General features: G+C 36.5%; 1 protein-coding gene across 7 annotated transcripts in view; it reads left to right on the top strand.

Moving 5' to 3' along the window:
* The first annotated feature begins 201 nt into the window (after nt 1-201).
* The window catches only part of PTPRM (protein tyrosine phosphatase receptor type M), a 516,027-nt gene continuing 497,049 nt past the window's right edge, over nt 202-19,179 (top strand). For all 7 annotated transcript variants that reach the window (XM_063299123.1, XM_063299121.1, XM_063299120.1 and 4 more), the window contains exon 1: nt 202-587. In XM_063299123.1, coding sequence (XP_063155193.1) covers nt 515-587 — 73 coding nt within the window. In that variant the 5' untranslated portion in view covers nt 202-514. The remainder of the gene's footprint in view (nt 588-19,179) is intronic.

The following is a 19,179-nucleotide window of genomic DNA, read 5'->3' as shown; positions in this document are numbered from 1 at the left end:
CCATTAGCTCTTTCCTCCCTCCTCGCCTTCCGCCACGGAGAAAGAGCAGCGTCTTTCGAGTCGCCAGCCAGGCCGCCAAGCCGGCGGCTGGCGGGGGTGCTGCTTCTGTCGCCGCCACTCGCCCTCTAGCGGGGGAAGGCGGCGCTGTCGGCGGCTGGGCGTGACTTGGCAGCTTGCTCTCTGCTGCCTGCTCGCCTGCCTGCCGGGGGGACCGCGAGTCAGTGCGGGGACTCTAGAGCGAGGAGGGAGTTCGTCGCGAAGACGGCGCGGCGCGCTTGGCTGAGAGGCTGCGGGGCTGGAGCGGCGCAACAGGAAGCGCGGGCTGAATGGAGTTGCCCGGCCGCCGGCGGGACTGCTTGGCGGCGTGAGGAGTCAACGGAGCGGCTCTCGCAGCCCCCTCTGCGAAAGGCGGGCATCATCCAGAAGGGGCCACGGAGGGGGCTGTGGCGCCCATTCTAGCTTCCCCCCCGAGCTGGGAGGGCCGGAGAGGGGTCTTTCTACAAGGAAAGGAAATATGGGAAAAGTTGAAACTTGCCTCTTGACTTTGGCTGGACTTTTGCTGGCAACGAGAGCAGAGACGGTCACAGGTAAGACACCCCGGAGCCCCCCTCCCTCTTCCCCTTCGAGCTAAAACGAAGCCTGGGCGCTCGGAGCAAGGTGTGGATGGGGAGCCTCTCACGGGTGGGCTACCGCTGGGTAGTGGGAATAATTTTCCCTCGTACGGGTGTGACCTTTGGAGCGGCTGCGTGCATGGAAAAAAATAGCAGGGGGAAATGGGAAGAGACGCCTGGAAGAGAGCAGGGAAGTTCCAGGCGCGGTGGGAGGGAACCCGTTAGTCTGGCTGCCTAGTGCAAAAGTGCAAAAGGAAGGGGGAGAGACTTGGATCGAGTCTGGCACGCTTGAGCCAGCCTCGGAGAGGCGAAGAGAGAAACCTTCTCAGCCAGGAGATCAGGACTCGGGCCAGGCTTTGAGGCGAGGTTTAAGGGCGGTTTGAATCCAGAGCCTTGTAAACTTTCGGCTGCTGGCCAGCAGCTTGAGGGCGGTGGCAGGGAGGTTGACCAATTCTGAATTCCTTTTCTTTTCGGGACGCTCCGTCCAGGCAGGCTGGCGTGGGGATGGATGTTTACCGCTGCACGCTCTGCTCTTGGGCTTCAGGCTTCAGGCGAGCGGCTGGCAGTGGAGCAGAAAGGCTCTGTTGCTCAGAAATCATGTAGGCACCCGTTGGACCTGGGCAGCTTGCACAGAACACTAGCCTGTGTGTTCGAGTCCTTTAACAGCAGTTGGTAACATGGCTGGAGAAGCACAAAGAGATGGACCTTGTGGAGTTGCATGGAAGGCAAATTTGGCTCCCTAAAAGTTGACAGGACCGTTCGTGGAGGCAAATTTGGCTCCCCTAGAAGTTGATAGGACCGTTTGTGACAACTTGTGAACAACAAAAGGGAAGCGACACGTGTGCTTTGTTTCTTTCCTTTCTCTTCTACCAAGACTTAGTATCTGCCAATTGGTGACAGCAATATTCATCAAGGCATAACTTTTTTTGTAAATAAAATCAACCTGGCAGCCTTTTACTTTAGCATCCTCTCTGCTATGCCTTTCTTTTCTGTCCTGGATCTTCTCCACTACGTATAGCAAAGCAACATGGTTAAATGACATTTGTATATATTTGTAGTGCACAACTTCCTAATTTTGGTCTGTCACTGGGTTGCAAAACAAGACATAGTTGGAAGGTATGAGTAACTTCAGATTGTTTTGTTTTCCACACAAAGCTTGAACTGTAAAAACCTATGGCAGAAATTAAAGACATCTGGGTTCCATGTTGTGCGTTCTTTGATCAGGAGCGGAAGTAGGACTCTGCTTGCCTCTGTGGCAGTGAGTTTGCTGCTTTGTGCACTAGCTTGGTCTTGTGTGCTGGAGCATCCTTGTGTAACTAAATTTTGGGTCTTAAAAATCCACACTTACTTCTATTGATGTATTCTAGTTTAATGGAATGCTCTAGGGAAGCTCAGAAAATACAAGTCTGTGGTTCCTCAAAATTCTCTTCTCCATCTGTGGTTAAGTCAGGAGGTTCATTGGTGTAAAAGGTGTTCCAGAGTTTCCCTCAGTATGAAGCACAGCATTGAGGAAAAGCTCCCCCTGGCTCCCTCTATGGTTTCAGTGATCTTATGCATAACTGTGAATTATGAAATTTAACATACAGTGTTTCTATTACTGGAAGTCTTCAAATCCATGCTTTAATTAGCCCTTTATTCAAAAATAGCTATACCTCAGTGCCTAGCTGTATACTTTTCTTGACATTTTGTCAAAACTGTTGAGAAAAATGATTATTCCTGTTGGGTTGGATGTTCAGAGTTATGTGTAAGTGCTCACCAATAAAATTACTGCTATCCTTACTTTAATAACAATATTGTTTTAGTCCATCTCTATAGTGTTTGATGTCGCATAAGCTGATTTTCATCCTAGGTGAGAAGAGAGGTGTTTTCACAAGTCCATGACTTTTGAACCAGTTTCATGTCTTGGAAATGGACAGTTATATGCTAAGAAGGTTGCTGTTAAAACTCTTTGGGTCAATCTTTCTACAAAATAGAAAGTACCACATATATCACTATTGACTGGCCTAACTTATTGGGAAATGAAAGGGTAGTAGAATAACATTTTGTATAAATATATTCATTGTAGAATAAATCTTTTGTGGTAATACTTGACCATCAAAATAAATTGAGTAATATGTTGAAGTTTGGAGTGAGCTCCTACTTTAAGAACAGTGTTGTGGTATGTGTGTAGTAGCTTTACTAAATAAATCCAGTTGTGTAACTAATTATACCCCTCTAAAAGTATCACACATTGTTACTCTTTAAAATCAGAAAAGGGTTTTCTAAAATATTTATCTTTTTAATACCATATATTGAATCTTAATGTAGAATTTTCATTATTATATTCATTGATCTTTATAATATAACTTTTTAAGGGAAATTGTGATTGGGGGAAAAAGTCATATTGTAAAAGACTACTTTAAAGTTTCTAAGCTTTCAAACAATTATTGGAGAACAAATTAACAATTAATAAAGGCATTGAGTTTTTCTGTGAAATTACTCATTGACAAATTTTATATTAAAGCCCCTGATATTTAAGATAATAATGAGAGTAGATTACAAAGTAAGCAAACACTTCTTTATGTCAGTAATTATTATGATTAAAATTATTGTGATTTTTGTCCAAGATTATGTAAAAGCTAATATTTTCAGATTATTGAAAAACTTTTACATTTTCATCCTAAAAAAAGCAGTTCAGTTTCTTATTATCAGACTTTAGATGCCCATGGAATTTCAACACAGTTAATAGGTCAGCCTGTCCTAATAAGTTTGTATGTCTTTATTTAATGTATGCAAGCTTATTTAATAGTTATTATTGAAATATGGCTATTGAAACAATTGCTGAAAATCAGATACCTATTTCTAGCATGCAGTTTTATAGTCTGTTTATTTGATAGGTTATCTGTGCCCCAAAGAAGATGCATTCTGAAATTTGTTCAGAAGGAACCACATTAGAGAAATGAAGGGAGGCTTGTGATGATCTTTCTTGATGATGGAAGATCAAGAAAGATATGATGGAATTTGAAAATCAGGTATATTGATAAAAGTCTTTTTTAAAAAAAATGCCTACACATCAAACAATATTTAGAAACTTGGTGCTTTTTGTTATAAAATAAACTTGTCCTAGAAGCAGAAAGGCCTGTTATTTGGCAGCACAATTACTTTATAAGAGGCAAACAACTGATACTCCAATCCCCAAACCATTTATTCAACAGAGTTAGGATTTCATACTAACATTTTAATTGTGTTGTCAGAATGAAATTTTGCTCTATTTGCTGCCACAGCATCAGACCTGGATTTTTATTTCTATTTAATGATGTATTTATGGGCTTCTACTAATAGGTCTGAAATAATGTGAAGGTTAAAAAAATGATGAGGAAACAGTTTAAGGCCTTAATTAATTACCTGTAATACCTTTAATTTCTTGCAAGGTATATTCATTTCTTTCTGTTATTTTTTTAAAAATTGAAAGGTTCAAACAGTACAGTGGAAATCTACTGGATACAAAGCAGCATCTGTAAAAGCAGTAGTCATGATTGAAAAAAATAAATCAGCATTTGAAAGTCATACTGGTAGTGTTAATAGCATAAGCAAATACATTAAAGTTAAGAGCAATGTTGTAATATTCTTGAATAAATACTTGCAAAAGCAAAGCTGTAGTTATTAAAATATATTTCCATTCAGATAACAGTGCAGTGATGTGTATAAAAATTCTGATCCTGTCATCTTCGGCTTGGTTTAAAAACAAGTTAACTAAATTGTTGATTTCAGAAGTTTCATTGGATCAAAAATGGCAGAATTATGACACATTGACAGCTGGTACAAAAGCTCTGTGGACATATCCGTAACATGGGAGATTACTGATATAATGCCATCTGTACCAGCAACTTACTGAGTATCAGCCTTATTCCCAGTGAAGTATGTGTCTGTATGCTAGACATTATTAAATAATGCTGGCCTGTGTGTGTTTCTGTGTATTTGGGTTGAAGCTTGTAAACTCTTATTTGAATGTAATATTCACGCAACAGACCCTAGGCACTATAAGAGACTGTTGGACTAGTATATTGAGGATATGATCCAAGTGAGTTACACCATGTTGAGGAAATCATTGCCTGCATCTGCCATATATCTGTACATGTCAATTTATTTCTCTGTGTTTGGCTACTCTTAACTTTCATGTTGGATTGGTCAAGTGACTTCACTGGAAAGCATTTCATATAGAGTGATGACTCCCCCATAACTATAGTGTAGTATAGTAGTTAAGGGATAGCTAGAACTTCAAAGCCCCTGGTACAAGTCCACTCATTCCATTGAACTTACTGGATGACTTTGGGCCAATCATTCTCTCTCAGCCTAACCTACCTCACAGAGTTCTTGTTATGGGAGAAAATGGATAGAGTTCACTACAAAAACTGTCTTGAGGTCCTGGAGGAAAGTTGGGTCTCATATCTTACAATTTAGAATAATATAACATTTCATCCATGGCCTGAGGTCTACCATGGTCTACACAGGTATGCAACATACCTATGTGCATCTTCATTCAGCTTCTTTTGTTTCTTTTGTGATAATTTCTAAGTGGCACGAGCAAGCAAAATCCAAGTCCAAAGACCTCTATGGGCTTTGTACTAAAGTACTAAATACAAAATACTAAAAATGGCAAACAGGATTAACTTTTATTTTCATGCAGCCATAAGAACTGTCCCACTGTTTCCCTTTGGCCATAGATGTAGAATTTCAATGATAGGGGTTTCAGCCATACTTTTTGTTTTCCTAGTACTTTGTTTCTTGTCTATGTCTTTAGCTATGCGATGATGTTAATGCTGAAATTATATCAGACTTGTCTTATGCTACTTATTAAAAAAAATTAAAGTTTTCTGTTCAGTTGCTGATTAATATGGCACTGTTATTATGATAATATAGAAGAGAAAAGTATACCCTACAGCCTATCACAAGGATGTAATTACACTGAAGCATTCCTATAATGCATCTTTGGTCTCACAGTTTAGTTATCAGATTCTGTAACAAAAATTACAGTGCTTTAAAATAACCAAACAAAATATATATTCTTTTAAAGCATTAACTGTTGATGTCATCTTTTAGAATGACAATTGAAAAGTCTGAATTGACAACATAGCTGCAGAACACAGAGTGTATATTTGTACACCCAGCTTCACCAATCATGTAATAATTGATAATAGAGGGAACAGAAACTGCCCCATGTATTCTTTGTCTGAGAAAATATTCGAGCCACTTGTGATGTGTATACAGCTGACTTTCCCATTGGGAACTGAACTGAGAGAAATTAACAAACTTGCCAAAATAACTGACCTTCAAGTAAATCAGATGCTGCAGTTTCTTGAAAGAAACTGCTGCATTCTTGATAAGTATTCAGCATGTTTTGATTTGGTCATACCTCAGCATAGCCCATTAGTTGAATATTAAAGTTTTATTTCATTAAACTATTCTATCATTCATCCAGTAGCTGGATTACTTCCATTTAAAAGCCTATTTTTTTTTTAAAAAAGCTCTAGAATTCAAAGAACTATATTAGTACTTATAGTTCCCACCAACTTAAGCTGGACTTAAGCAATCTTCAGCAACTTTGTACTCTTCAAATATATTGGAATTGCAATTTCTGGCATCCCTAGGGCCATGCTAACTGAGAATTGTGGGAGATGCAGTCCCAACACATCTTCAGGATGTCAAGTTGTAGAAGACTGTACCTGAGTTTCTCAAAGGAGGGCCCCCAATGCCACATGTTAAAGTACTTTATATAGGTCAGGGACTGAATAAAAACAGTGAAACATAAAAAAAAAAAGGTAAAATCTCCCTCGGCAAATTTCAGTAGACTTAAATAAGTTATTTGGAGTCTGGGCATTTATTTATTTAAATTTAAATTATCAGTGGACATCATGCATAATCATGATAATTAAAACAACTTAAACCCTACTACATTACTGTATATAACTGTTAATAATTAACAAACTTCTAACTACAAATGACATAAAAACAATAAAGAATACATTGTACAACTATTCAATGTGTCCCATTTAATTCAAAAGCAGTTTCTCACTACAGATTTGTTTAGTAAATAATGCCAACATATTATTTTGAGTATTATCTGTAAATTATGTGTTCTTCCCAATTTCCTTTTACACTGGGTTCCTTATTATCTAAGTTTTTATATCAAAGGCATGAAATCTTTCAATTACAAGATTTTGTTTGCTGTTATCTACTGCTGATCACTAGGTGTAGCTGCATCTCCAAATCCACATTCCTAAACCAGGATTGTATGCTGGGTTGACTGAATTTGGGATATTTTAAGCTTAAGAGATCAAAAGAATTTAAATGAATAAATAATTTAAAATGATAATGTGTACCTTTTGGAAAGAAAATAAAACTATGCATACATTTGTGACTGTTTACTGTTTATGTTGTTAGATTATACTTTGCTAGTTAGTTTTAACAGAGAGGGAAATCCTAGTAAAAAAATGTACTTGTTTGGTGAAATACTACTATAATATCCCATTGCATATGTATTTCTGAGGCTTTCAAATGTCATGTGCTAAATGTGTAGCATTAAATATTCTGCCAAAATATGTGCCATTCAAAATCACTATACATAGGCAGAATAAAAGTGAACTTTAATTTAGCTTGAGATCATTTGTTACTGAAATATCAGCCTATGACAACCTTATTGTGCCTTCCCAAAGCTCTTTCGATGGTTGTTCCTCTAACACTAGGTTCTGTTTTTTACTGCTGAGTAATAAACTCTTCTTGAACTGAAGGAAACTTAAAAAAAAAAACAGTCAGTAGTTCAACCTGAGTTTTCACACTTCAAGAAGCAAAAAAAGTAAAAAATTCATAGGATCAAATAGCTCTCGGGTATCCTCAAAATAAATTGATAGAGATCAGGTACACTGTTGTAGGACTGCTGTTATTTATTTGAAGGTGTAGCTGTCTTTTGAATATATAAGAAATTACATTCTTCAGTTTTGGCACTGCATTGTAAAACGTGTAGTAACAGACATATAATAGCAACATAATATCCATAGGAGCATTTGGAATATATTTAAAATACATGTTGCCTAGTTTTATAAAAGTACCCAGTGACATTGCCGCCACGATGCGTTTTCACTGTGGTGTTAACAGGAATTCCAACGTTTGAGTGATAATTAGTACAGTACTAGAGTGGGAGTGTAAGAGTTTTCAGAAAGGATATTCATACCAAGTTGATGAAAGTGACAACTGGTCTGTAGTAATTGTCATCTCAGAGAGTTGGAAGATATGCTAGCTATTGCAGTTGGAAGTATAATCTCGGTTCAGACTACATCCAGACATACTAAGATAGGAGTTCCCTTCAAGCACTGAAATTTTTACATGGTTATTTAGTGAACTGTAGCCTAATGTTCTTGTATGAATAGACATTATCTTTACACGACATGGTAGTTCCTTTGCTTTGAATATCTTAATGAACATTTACAGTTAAATAGTTGTAAGCTGGTTAAATGTGGTTAGGATCCAGTATACAGTAAGGTGCTATGTCAGTGCATGTGCACTTCTAATAAAATTGTTAAATACTCATTTCTTGCATGTTGTCAGACTCTGTATAGCTCCACAGAAAGCTTTTATTTGTTTATTTTATGGTAGTTGCATTACTGTATCACTTGACTGTCTTTTAAAAATTTTACAAAAAATGGCCATTCAGCCTCTTATCAGACTACCCCTTATGTGATCAGAGCTTATGTTTCCTCTGTATGAATGCTTTGTGTAAAAAAAGCAGATGGAGGACATGAGAATCTGCTTAGCATTTGACGGCATCTGTAATTTTAGAAGTTATTGTTAAGAGGAAAAATGGATAACATTACAATAGTAATATTCACTAGCAAGTTTTTTTTAAAGTGCCTATACTCAAACTACTATTCCGATCTTTGTTGCCAGGGAGGTGGTAACACATTGAAACACTGCTGAGGTGGATTTAATTAGTTCATCTGTTTGTAACTGGCAGCATCTGTCCCTCTTTCTTCGTGGATGGCCAGGATGAGGGCAAAGAATGGGGGGAGAGGGTTATGCCATGCGCCCCTTCTCCTCCTCCCCCTCCTCACATTTCTGCTAGAAATTGATTTTATTTTAATTTTTATTTAAAGTATTATTTCTTCAGTTTTTTTGCTGGTTGCTTGAGAGTGCCAGTTGTTTGAGTTCTGGTTAAGTGAGAGTCTACTGTAGTTAACCTCTGTCTCTTTTCAAAGTGAACTTGAGATCTGAATCCATAACTCTTAAGAAGGAGTCTGTTAGAAATCTTATTGTCAGTGCTAGATTATAGATAGTCATAGATTGACAACTGCTAGATTGAAATGAATTTTAAACCAAAACCCAGTTCTACTCTTTTTTTCCAACTGTCTCAGCATGGCTTGCTAGTTGCTGTCTTTGGAGCTAACTCTATGTGGTGGTGGTTACACTTAATTCATTCTGCTTCCCCTCTTATATGTGGGGAGGGGATTCTTTCTTAAGAGTCCAATCAGATAAAATGTAAACAGCTAGCAATTGTGTGATTGGTTTTTAAAAAGTAAGTTTATTGGAAACATCTTTCCTAATCTGAATCAAGAATCTAGCACAAGGAAAGGGAGATTTAACCTGGATTTTGAATGGCCCCCATATCTCTAGTTTTCATTGTAGTGTGCTGAGGTTGGCGAGGTGGGTGGGAGAGAAGAAGGCTCATACAGGTAGTCCTTGTTCAGTGACCACTTGTTCAGTGACTGTTCAAAGTCACAACGGCTTTGAATGAGGGAACGTATGACTGTTCCTCATAGCTGCGGCCATCGCAGCTTCCCGATGGTCACGTGAGTGCAATTTGGGCGCTTGGCAACTGTCTCACAATTATGATGGTTGCAGCATCCCACAGCCATGTGATCACCATTTATGACCTTCACTGCCAGTTTCTGACAAGCAAAGTCAATGGGAAGCTGGCAGGAGATTGCAAATGACAATCATGTGACTTCAGGACTCTGTGACCTAATGATGGCAACTGGAACTGCTGCAATTGCCATCATAACTCAGTGAAGTCACATAACATTGTGCTTTATGACTGCGTCGCTTAGTGATGGAGTTGCCAGTCCCAATTACCGTTGTTAAGTGGGGAGTATCTGTATTGGAGTGATTGAAAGTGTTTCCTTTTGAAAGCTTTTCCTTTCTTTTTCCTGATGTACATTAGTATAGATTGAGGACCTATACCTGCTACTTAGTTTTAACAAATAATTTGTGTGATTAATATCTCATATACTTTGGTTTTAAGTTTCATATTCAAGTGAATAGGGTTCTTTTCATCTTACTTTTGCCTTTTTGTGTGCTGTAAAGAAAAAAATACAGTCTCAGTCTCCTTTGCAGCACACGCATATGTAATATTTAGTAAAATATAGTGCAAATCTTAAAAGTCGTAGTCAAGTTTCCTTGCAAGATGGTGTTTCAAAGAGAGTGTGAAGAATCAGTAACTTCCTCTTAATCAATAAATATATATATTGTCCTATGCATACTAGCTAAAACCAGTCCCATTGTGTTAAACTATACTTCCCAAGTAAGTACATTGCTTCTTTGGTGTCTGTAAACTGAACATTATAACTGATGTTAAAGTATTGTTTTCATCCCTTTAATAAACCCATGTATACAGTAGATACAATTATAATTAGGAGAGTTGGCAATCCAGTTTTGTTGCTAAAGCCTGTTTTTGTCAGTTTCAGGTATTTCATCAGCAGGAGGTAATCTGGATACTATAATCCATACTCTGGTAATCTCCCATCTGTGTTACTGTAACACATTATAAATGAGGCAGATCTTGGAAATAATGGGGAAGTTTCCATTGGTGCAAAATATAGTTCCGAGAATTTTAGTTGTCTCAACTACATTTTTGCATATTATATCAAGTTTAAAGCAAGTAGCTGCCTGTTTATTTTCAGGCCCAATTAATTGTCCTGGTACCAATATTTGACTTGAGGTATTGAACTAGCATCTTTTTCTTGACAATACATTGCTGAGTTCTTCTTTTGAGGCCCTTGATCCTATCTTTATCAGCAGAATCATGTTTAATTACTAAGGAAAGCTCTCTTTTTTTTTGGTAGCAGCATGTCAGTTACCTTTACTGTCCCAAGTAAGAGACAAATTACATATTAAGCAATGTATACTACAAAAATGTCTTTCAAATATTTCTCAAAATTAAGCATATGGTGGTCTAATAAGAATAAGGGAAACCATGCAAGGAGTGGCAGAACCTGATCATTTTCCCCAGCTTCTTTGTTTGTTATATTAAAATAAATTCAAAATTCCTAAGAAAACCATTTAAGGGGAGGGTGTGGATTTTTTCCCTATGGTTTTAAGTGGATCTAGATGCAATTTGCAATATATGCCTTTCAGTTGTCATGGTCATTTTTTAAGTTTTAAGTACAGCACAAAGCTGGGACTAGAACTCATAGTTTTTGGTTTCTAGCCTGGTGCTTTAACCATTACACCAAACTGCCTCTCATTTAATACTTGAATAAGTCCCAAAAGGATATTACAGTGGGTATATCCACTTTCTCTTCGCAGCAGATGAACTGGTTGCTTAGCTTAGTTTTAGGATATGGAAAGTGAAAACAGAATCAGTGTCAAAACGGTACGAAGCTCTTAGAGAAAAATGGTTTCTTTCAGTCAGCTGTTAGCCTTATGACAACTGTATTAGAAGAACAAAACTTTTAATATTATTATTACAGAAGAAAATGCACGTAACAGCTAGATTCTAGTGAGGAAAAAGTCATGACATCTGAGGAAAGTATAAGAAAGAATTATCATGGAATTAACATACAATATTCAAAACTTTTTTTAGGACTATTGATAATTATTGGATGCAGATCAGATCTGAAGTCTGATTCATACATTACCTGGAGTATTTGATCCCCAATGTAATATATAAAATAGAGAACCAAAGCAGAGAGAGACACAGTTACTATAAGAAATTGTCATAGATTTACAATCAACTGTGTGAAAAATAACCGTGAAGGCCAAACTAATATTCTGTGGGTATTTATTAAATGGCATCTCTGTTATTGTTTCAACACAACAGAATGTTGGAAAGAATTTAAGTAAAGGGGCTTGGGATCTGTCTGTCAGCCAGATAACTCTCTGAAAATTGAACAGAATGGGAGAATCTAACAAAAGAAATAGTGAGTGGGCCAGATACTAAATGCAGTTGCAGAGAAACAAAAATCCAGAAAAATCCACAGATGCTTCCTTACGGAAGAAGTATGTAGGCTGTTGCTGCCTTTTCCATTCTCAGCCCCTCCCTCTTCTATCTCAGGCACATACAGTACAGTAATCCACAATGTAGTTGTTATTAAGGAGTCTCAAAAGCCATGCTCTGCATCCTTTCTCTATGCTTTCTCATGCTTTCTTAAAGAGCATCTATAGAGAGGGGCAATTTGGATTAGAGCAAAGCTCTATTTGTTTATTCCCTTATGACTAATTAACAGTTAATTGCTCTTCGGGTTGACATGTAATTTGATGGAATATCATCCACATGGAATATCATCCATTCACCAAGTTTATAAAACAACAGAACATACATTGTCAGTGTATTCAAGTTGCATCCGTGGAAAGTTTCCATGTGTTTCTGTCTATATTCATATGTGTACAAGTTTACAAGGACCCTGTAAACTTGTACACATATGTACAAATACTACACATGACTGTTCTATTATTTTTTCAAGTTGCTTTCTAATGCATATTTAATTAAATATCCTTCAACTTGGCAGAACCTATTTTGACTAAGCATGCTTAAAGCTGCACTACATGTGTTCTTTTCCCTAAAGGAGCAGTGAAACATTCCCTTCTTTTCAGTTCAGATACAAAGTTGAAAATAAATTGCCCAAACTTTTAGTTAAGAACTATGATAATTTAATTATTATGGAGATATTACTGGGAATGATGATGGATAGTCAAAGTCCACTGCTCGTTTAAGCTTCAGTGGAAAAAGTGTTACATAGTTAAGTAGGTTAGGCTATTCCTAGTGCAAAAGAGCGTAATATTCTGTAGGTCAGAGAACTGTAACTCTTTTTCTTTGAAAATAAAAAATAAGCAGTTAATTAGGATGCCCATAAATAGATAACATGGGATATAACTTTCTGAATGGACTTTTGTAATACTTCTATGCCACCTAAAATTTATTATCTTTTTCTTTCTCGTCTGCTGTCTTTACTGCAAGGGGACTCATATATTTCTATTTGTGCTAGTAGCAGCTCCAAATAAGGGCTGATTTTTATATTTTCAAGGGGGAGCATTTTTGCTTTCTATGTCTGTCACTTACCCTAAGTCTGTTCTGTTTCTATCATAAATTGTTATAAACTGCAGAACTGGGCCTTATATAATGTTGAGCAACAGCTGTTTCTCTACCTCTTGATTCTGCCTTTTTTTTTTTACCATCCAGATTGATAAACAATTTCGATTAACATAAAAACTTGCCTATTTTTATATAGCTTCTTAATTGATCCAATAAAGATATTATGGTACTGTTGCTTAATGGATTTTTTTATAGCAAAGTAACAGTCTCTCTCTCTCTGTGTGTATATGTACGTATAAGTAAGAAACTTAATTTTAAAAAAAGATTTAAGTTACGTAAAAGAAAGAATAATACTATATAAAACTAGAAAAGAATTTAAATAACAATATTTTTGGAAGAGGCCTTGGATGCTAATAGGGCCATTGTTTGTGGTTGGCATCTTGGACATGTGCTGAAGCCAGTCTCCAGCAAGACTCTACTGCCAACTCCAGAACTTGTTGGCTCTGCTATTCCATCTTCTTGATGTCACTGCTTGTTTAGCTGTCTCCTCTGAGTCTGAGTAGTGATACAAATAAAAAGAAGAAACAGCAACTCCTTTTCCCCTTGCTTATTCCTCTGGCGCAAAGATAAAGGGATAGGAAATATGCAACGGTGACAGCAACAGGAAGAGATTGGCTTACTTCAAGGAGCATCAAAAGAGAGTTGTCTCATCATTGGTGGAGATTAGAAATTAGAAGCTAGCAATTTCCATCAAATTTATAATACTAACTTATTCATCATTGCATGGAAAGTTAAATAACATACAAATAACAATATTACAAGTTGTTCTTTATTATAAAGAATATTCATTAGTTATGAGTGTTGACTTTTTATGTACTTCTTAATCTCCCTATTATGTAGAGTTTCTCTGACTGGGGGGTTGGAATTTTTAAAAAATTTCTAATAGGTTTGTAAATTTGTGATTTACATTATTAATTGTATTAAAAGTATAAACATTAAATCTTTGCAATGATGAATTAGTTCACTGAGCTTTGGGAGACTACATAGCAAATGGACAAAGGTGATGGAAAAGTAAGTGGAAAGGCTGTTTTTTAACATTAAAAATACTGTTCTTTACCAACTAAATGTATTCTGTAATCATGTGAACTTGCTGTAGATCTTTGTAGAGAAAGGAATTCTAAAATGCTTTAAATGAGAAAACAGAATATATCCTGGAGAATCTTAATATTTTAAAAGTACTACTCTGTAATGAAGGGTTAAGGTGGCACCTATTTACTGAGCAGTTTGCATCTTTATAGATATGTAGAGTAATTTTAAACTTCTGCCTTCATTTCAAAAAATTGTTTTAACTATTTCCCACAGAGATGCCATGGTTCTAAGAGAGCAAAATGAATTATTTTTTTAACATAAGCACTATTCACAGAACTGTTTCTCTAACCAATATTTCCCATCCCCCCACCCCAAATAAGTCTTATACTCTGTAGTATAAATCAGCTTCAACTCCATGCTGCATTCAGTACTGTATATGGTAAGTCTGATGCTCACTGTGGAATTACTGTATATTTGTACATGCATGCATGGCCAAGAAACTGAATTCATGGTGAATTTACTCAAGGATGGAATCTGGTACTAGTTCAGATACTTTGGTGGCAACCTTCCAGTTTGCAGAAGAATATTTAATTTTTTTAATATAGTATGAGAAGCATATTTAATTCTTTAATACAGAATTATAGCTGCATTATGCACTAGTCCTTTTTGTAATGACTTCAAATATCTAAATTCCTTGTAGTACCAAACAACTCACATAATGTTTGCCAGGAATTTTCTTTGCAGCAGGTCCAGGTTCTGTGATCCCATGCCCCCACCCCACCCCAAATTGGTGGATTGTGTGCATGGCCTTCTAAGGGTGAGGCAACATTTAGGGCAGGACCTACATTAGAGACTCTTCTGTGTATGTATCTCCACAAAGGAGACTAATTTTATGAAACGTATTATGGCACATGAAATGAATACAATATAGTATTCACTGTGTTTAAAATATGAGCATAAGGCACATATCAGTACATAGCACTGTAAGTGCTAGGGGGAGAACATGGTTGCATGCTTTTTACAGTCTGTAGCATTCCTTGTAGCAGTTGTAGTTGCTGATGTGTTCATTTATTTCTAAAGCCTACTTTGTGGACAAATATACAGATGTATACAGAAATAAATGTGAAAAATGTTGCATAGCATATGCTTCTCCCATTTTCTGTATGCATTTATTTTTTTAATGGAGGTCATCTAGAAATGTAATTACCATAATAGATGACTCAAATAGGATGGTCAAGAAAAAAAATTATTACTTCCTTTGTTGTTTTGTAAGAACTGGACCTCAGTTTCAGGGGGGTACAATAAGCAAGCTCAGCAAGAGATATGTGGACATTGTAGGCTTTATTTCTGGATGTGGCTGGATCATGACCAGAACTAAGAATCACATTCCACTTATCTTTATTAGCTTTTCAATTGTGCATAGTGAATTTGGATATAGTGGTCTCCTTAGTATAGCACTTCTCAAGTTACAATATTTTGTGGTCTGACATTTATTCAGGTACATATGCATAAATTACACATTTTGATTACTGTAGATTAGACTACACCCTGTGCACTATGCAGGACTTTAAGAAAATTCAGAAGCTATACTTTATTCAGAACACAGCAAATTCAGTTTCATTGAGGTCAAGTTTTTTGTCATGTTCAATGAATTTTATATCAGTTGCATTTTGTTGCCAATAAATTTCTAGGGTCAAGTTTAAACTTCTGGCTTTTACTTTGAACAAGCTTTCATACCCTGAGACTTGATTCAGGGACCACCTATACCCAGATTAACCTGCCTGAGCACCAAGATCAGGTTCAATAGCTGAACTATTGGATCAGGATCCCTTAAATTACATTTTTGAAATTCTTTCCTAGGGAGGGGTGTTATATTAGTATATTTAAAAAATGTTATTTTGTTGACAATTTTATTGATGCCTTTCCTTTATTTGGCTTCATGTTTTAGTAGCTTCTGTTTTAATTATTAATTTATTATTTTGTTTGTAATATTTAATTCAATATTTTTAATTGAATAACTTGAATATTTTATATGGAAAGACATGAATGCATTAAATAAAGATATACTGTACATGAATAGAATGTTTATTTTAATATTCACGAATATCACTATATTGAATTTTGGCTTCTGTTCTTCACTTAATGCCATTGGCACTGTTTGTACTGCTCCCAAATTAGTTTCCTTTAATTAGAAACATACACTGTTGCAGGATTTCTGAAAACAAAAAGAACAAGAAAAATGCTTATAGTGGAAATTTATGGAGGCACGTTAGGGTTTTTGTGAAAGGCTTTGTGAGCATTGTGACAAAATGGTTGCCAAAATATCACAAAATATCAGTTTGTGCACTAACATCCAAGATAGTCTGTTTAAAAATGTCCTTAGCTGACTTCCAGTGGGAGAATGGCAGCTTGAACAGCATTTTTCATGATCTCCGTGGTAGACAGGTCAGCGCAGCAATTTTTCCAGGCTCAGGCAGTCTTCCTTAGAGCCCAGAAGTGTTCTCCAGAACAAGAACCTGAGGAATCAGCCCATGTGCTCTCTGGACAGCTGGATGCAGCCAGAAATGGCATTTCACGATCGTCTGGTGGGTGTCAGTTGGGAGATGGGGCTGTCATCTTTTCCAAAGCTGTGCTGAAGCCGAAAATGGACTCTGAAGCTGCCCACCCCATTTCTATAACACCAAGGGCTTTTTTGCTTGTTTGTTACCAAAGAGAGGCTTTTTACAGCAAAGAAATGCAGAATCTCTTGGTGACTTTCATTATTTTTGGAACTTACTAATTTTTTAATATATAATTTGTAACACAGAGAACTAAAGATTTTTGTTCTTTTACTTTTTTCTTTTTTAACAAAGTGAGTTTTGAAAAAGATTTTTCCTATTTGTTGAATCTGTGGATTGGAATTCCGACCTATTTGCTTTTACTTTCCCATGAAAACTCTTTTTGTTATTACTTCCTGTTTCCTTGATTGGTTACTTTGAGGGTGCTATAATTTACTGTGGTGAGTTATGGAGGAAATTAAAGCAATTTTTAATTCTTCCATGAGGTCACTCAAATTCTCTCAGAACTTGTGGAGTCTCCCAAACTGTCCCAACAATTGAGAGAAGCTGACAAGGTTGAAAATGATCTTAAGTATAAAGTGGCTTCCCCAAAGAAGACGATGAGAATTGTTGACTTGGACTCAAAAAGTGAAGGAGGGATGCGAAGAGCTGTGATACTGTCAGACCAAGACCAAGAAAGAGAATTAGGCTTCAAAGGCTGGAAGGGTTTTGAAGAATATTTGGACTTTTCAAGACTGGTGGTAAAATTTGAGTTTGACAAGAAGAGAGCTCTGTGTACAATACTGAGATATGCCTTGGCTTACTTTGAAGTGGGATAATTGTTTAAATTTGTTTATCAGGATGGTCTTCTAAGGTTTAGATACATGTTTTTGTTGTTTGGATAACACTTATATTTTTGGTAAAAGGGTATTAATAAAGTTGCTTTTCTAAATATTTAATAGTAACAAGATGTTGGCAGGTTATTTTGTTTTAGTTTAAATGTTTGGTTTACCTTGATAATTGTTTAAATATGTTTATCAGGAGGATTTTTAAGGGTTGAGATGGATGTTTTTGTTTCTGTTTTTTGGATATTAGTTGTATAGATAAACAATAGTAATAAAATGTAGTTAGGTTATTTTTTTTAGCTGAGTTGGCAGATAGGAGTAAATTATAGTGAAGAAGGGTAATGTTTGTTAGTTTAACAGGTGAACAATTATGTTTGAAAGGTTTTTTTATGTTCTTTAACTGGGAGGGAAAATTTGTTTTAGAAGGGGATGCTATATTGAGAATTGAAACGTTTTATAGAAATAATGCTTACTATAATTTAAATTGGAATGAGAGATTTATATTGATTTATGTATATTTTTATGTATATTTATGTATATCAGCCTTCCATCCTTCCGAGGTCGGTAAAATGAGTATCCAGCTTGTTGGGAAGGTGACAACTGGGGAAGGCAATGGCAAACCACCCCGCTATAGTCTGCCAAGAAAACGTCACAAAAGCAGCATCCCTCCCCAAAGGGTCAGACATGACTCGGTGCTTGCACAGGGGACCTTTCGCCTCACCATCACCATGTATATCTTTGCTGTAGAATGTCAAAAGTCACTCTGTAGTAGTTTTGTTTGTACTTCCACACTTTTTAGTTTTCTCTCTCTTCTTTTTAGGTATCTTTATTTCATTCTTGTTAGTTTTTATCTATATGTTGAAAAAAATTAATAAAGCTCTTTTAAAAAAATGTCCTTGGCCTGATATCAACCACACATCTGCATTCCTGGTTTCTGTTGCCTCCTAGGATTTCTTCCTGTTCACTCTTTTATTGGCTTTCCCTCTTCTCCTTTCAGCTTCTTTTATTCCTTGCCTCTCTCTATGTCTCTGCCCCTCATTGTTCACAATCCTCTTTACCAGCTTTTAAAAAATTTCATTCATTCCAGTTTGGACTCACAGAATCAAAAACTATGGTGCTCTCATTTTCACCTATTTTGCCTTCTTTCTTGCTTTTCTGAAGAATGGCTTGAATTTACATACAGCCTAGATTCATTTTGGAAAAACTAAGGAAAGAAAGGTGGTTGGATGGCAGGTGAAGCTTTGCTTTCCAGCCAAAGTAAAAATTAAACATTAGGTGAAAAAATGAACAAAACAGTTTAGGGCAGGAGGTCTTCATATGACTGTGCCAATAGGCATTATGCTACTGAGTCCAGTTCCAAACTGGATTCGGTTTACTATGTTTAGCTTACATTCAGTTGTCAAAACAATACTATTATATGTACTGTATACATACATATCCAATTATTTTTCCAATACACAAAACTTGCCCAGTTGAAATACTTGGAGGGAGAAAACAATGTTGAAATGGCTCCATTTAACTGGTTTTATATCCATTCCTGAATTAGTGCAACCCTGCCCAAAATAAATGGAAAAAAATGCTATAGATAGATAATGTCCTATTCTGTATGATAGGCAGTTCCTGTGTAGAATAATAATAATAACAACACAACAACATCTGTGTATCCCAGGTCCTTGGGAAAGACTCGATAGGTGGATAAAAATACCAAATCCAGTCTAAACATCTGGCTGACTGTGGGACTAACAATTTATTAAATTTATATGTTGTCTGACTCCCAGTGACTATAGACTAGAACTGTTCAGACTGTCAATAGCACT

The sequence above is a fragment of the Candoia aspera genome, chromosome 3, assembly GCF_035149785.1.
Source record: "Candoia aspera isolate rCanAsp1 chromosome 3, rCanAsp1.hap2, whole genome shotgun sequence".
Taxonomy (NCBI): Eukaryota; Metazoa; Chordata; class Lepidosauria; order Squamata; family Boidae; genus Candoia; species Candoia aspera.
Note: the sequence above shows the minus strand (reverse complement) of the source record. Positions and strands in the feature narration are given on the sequence as shown.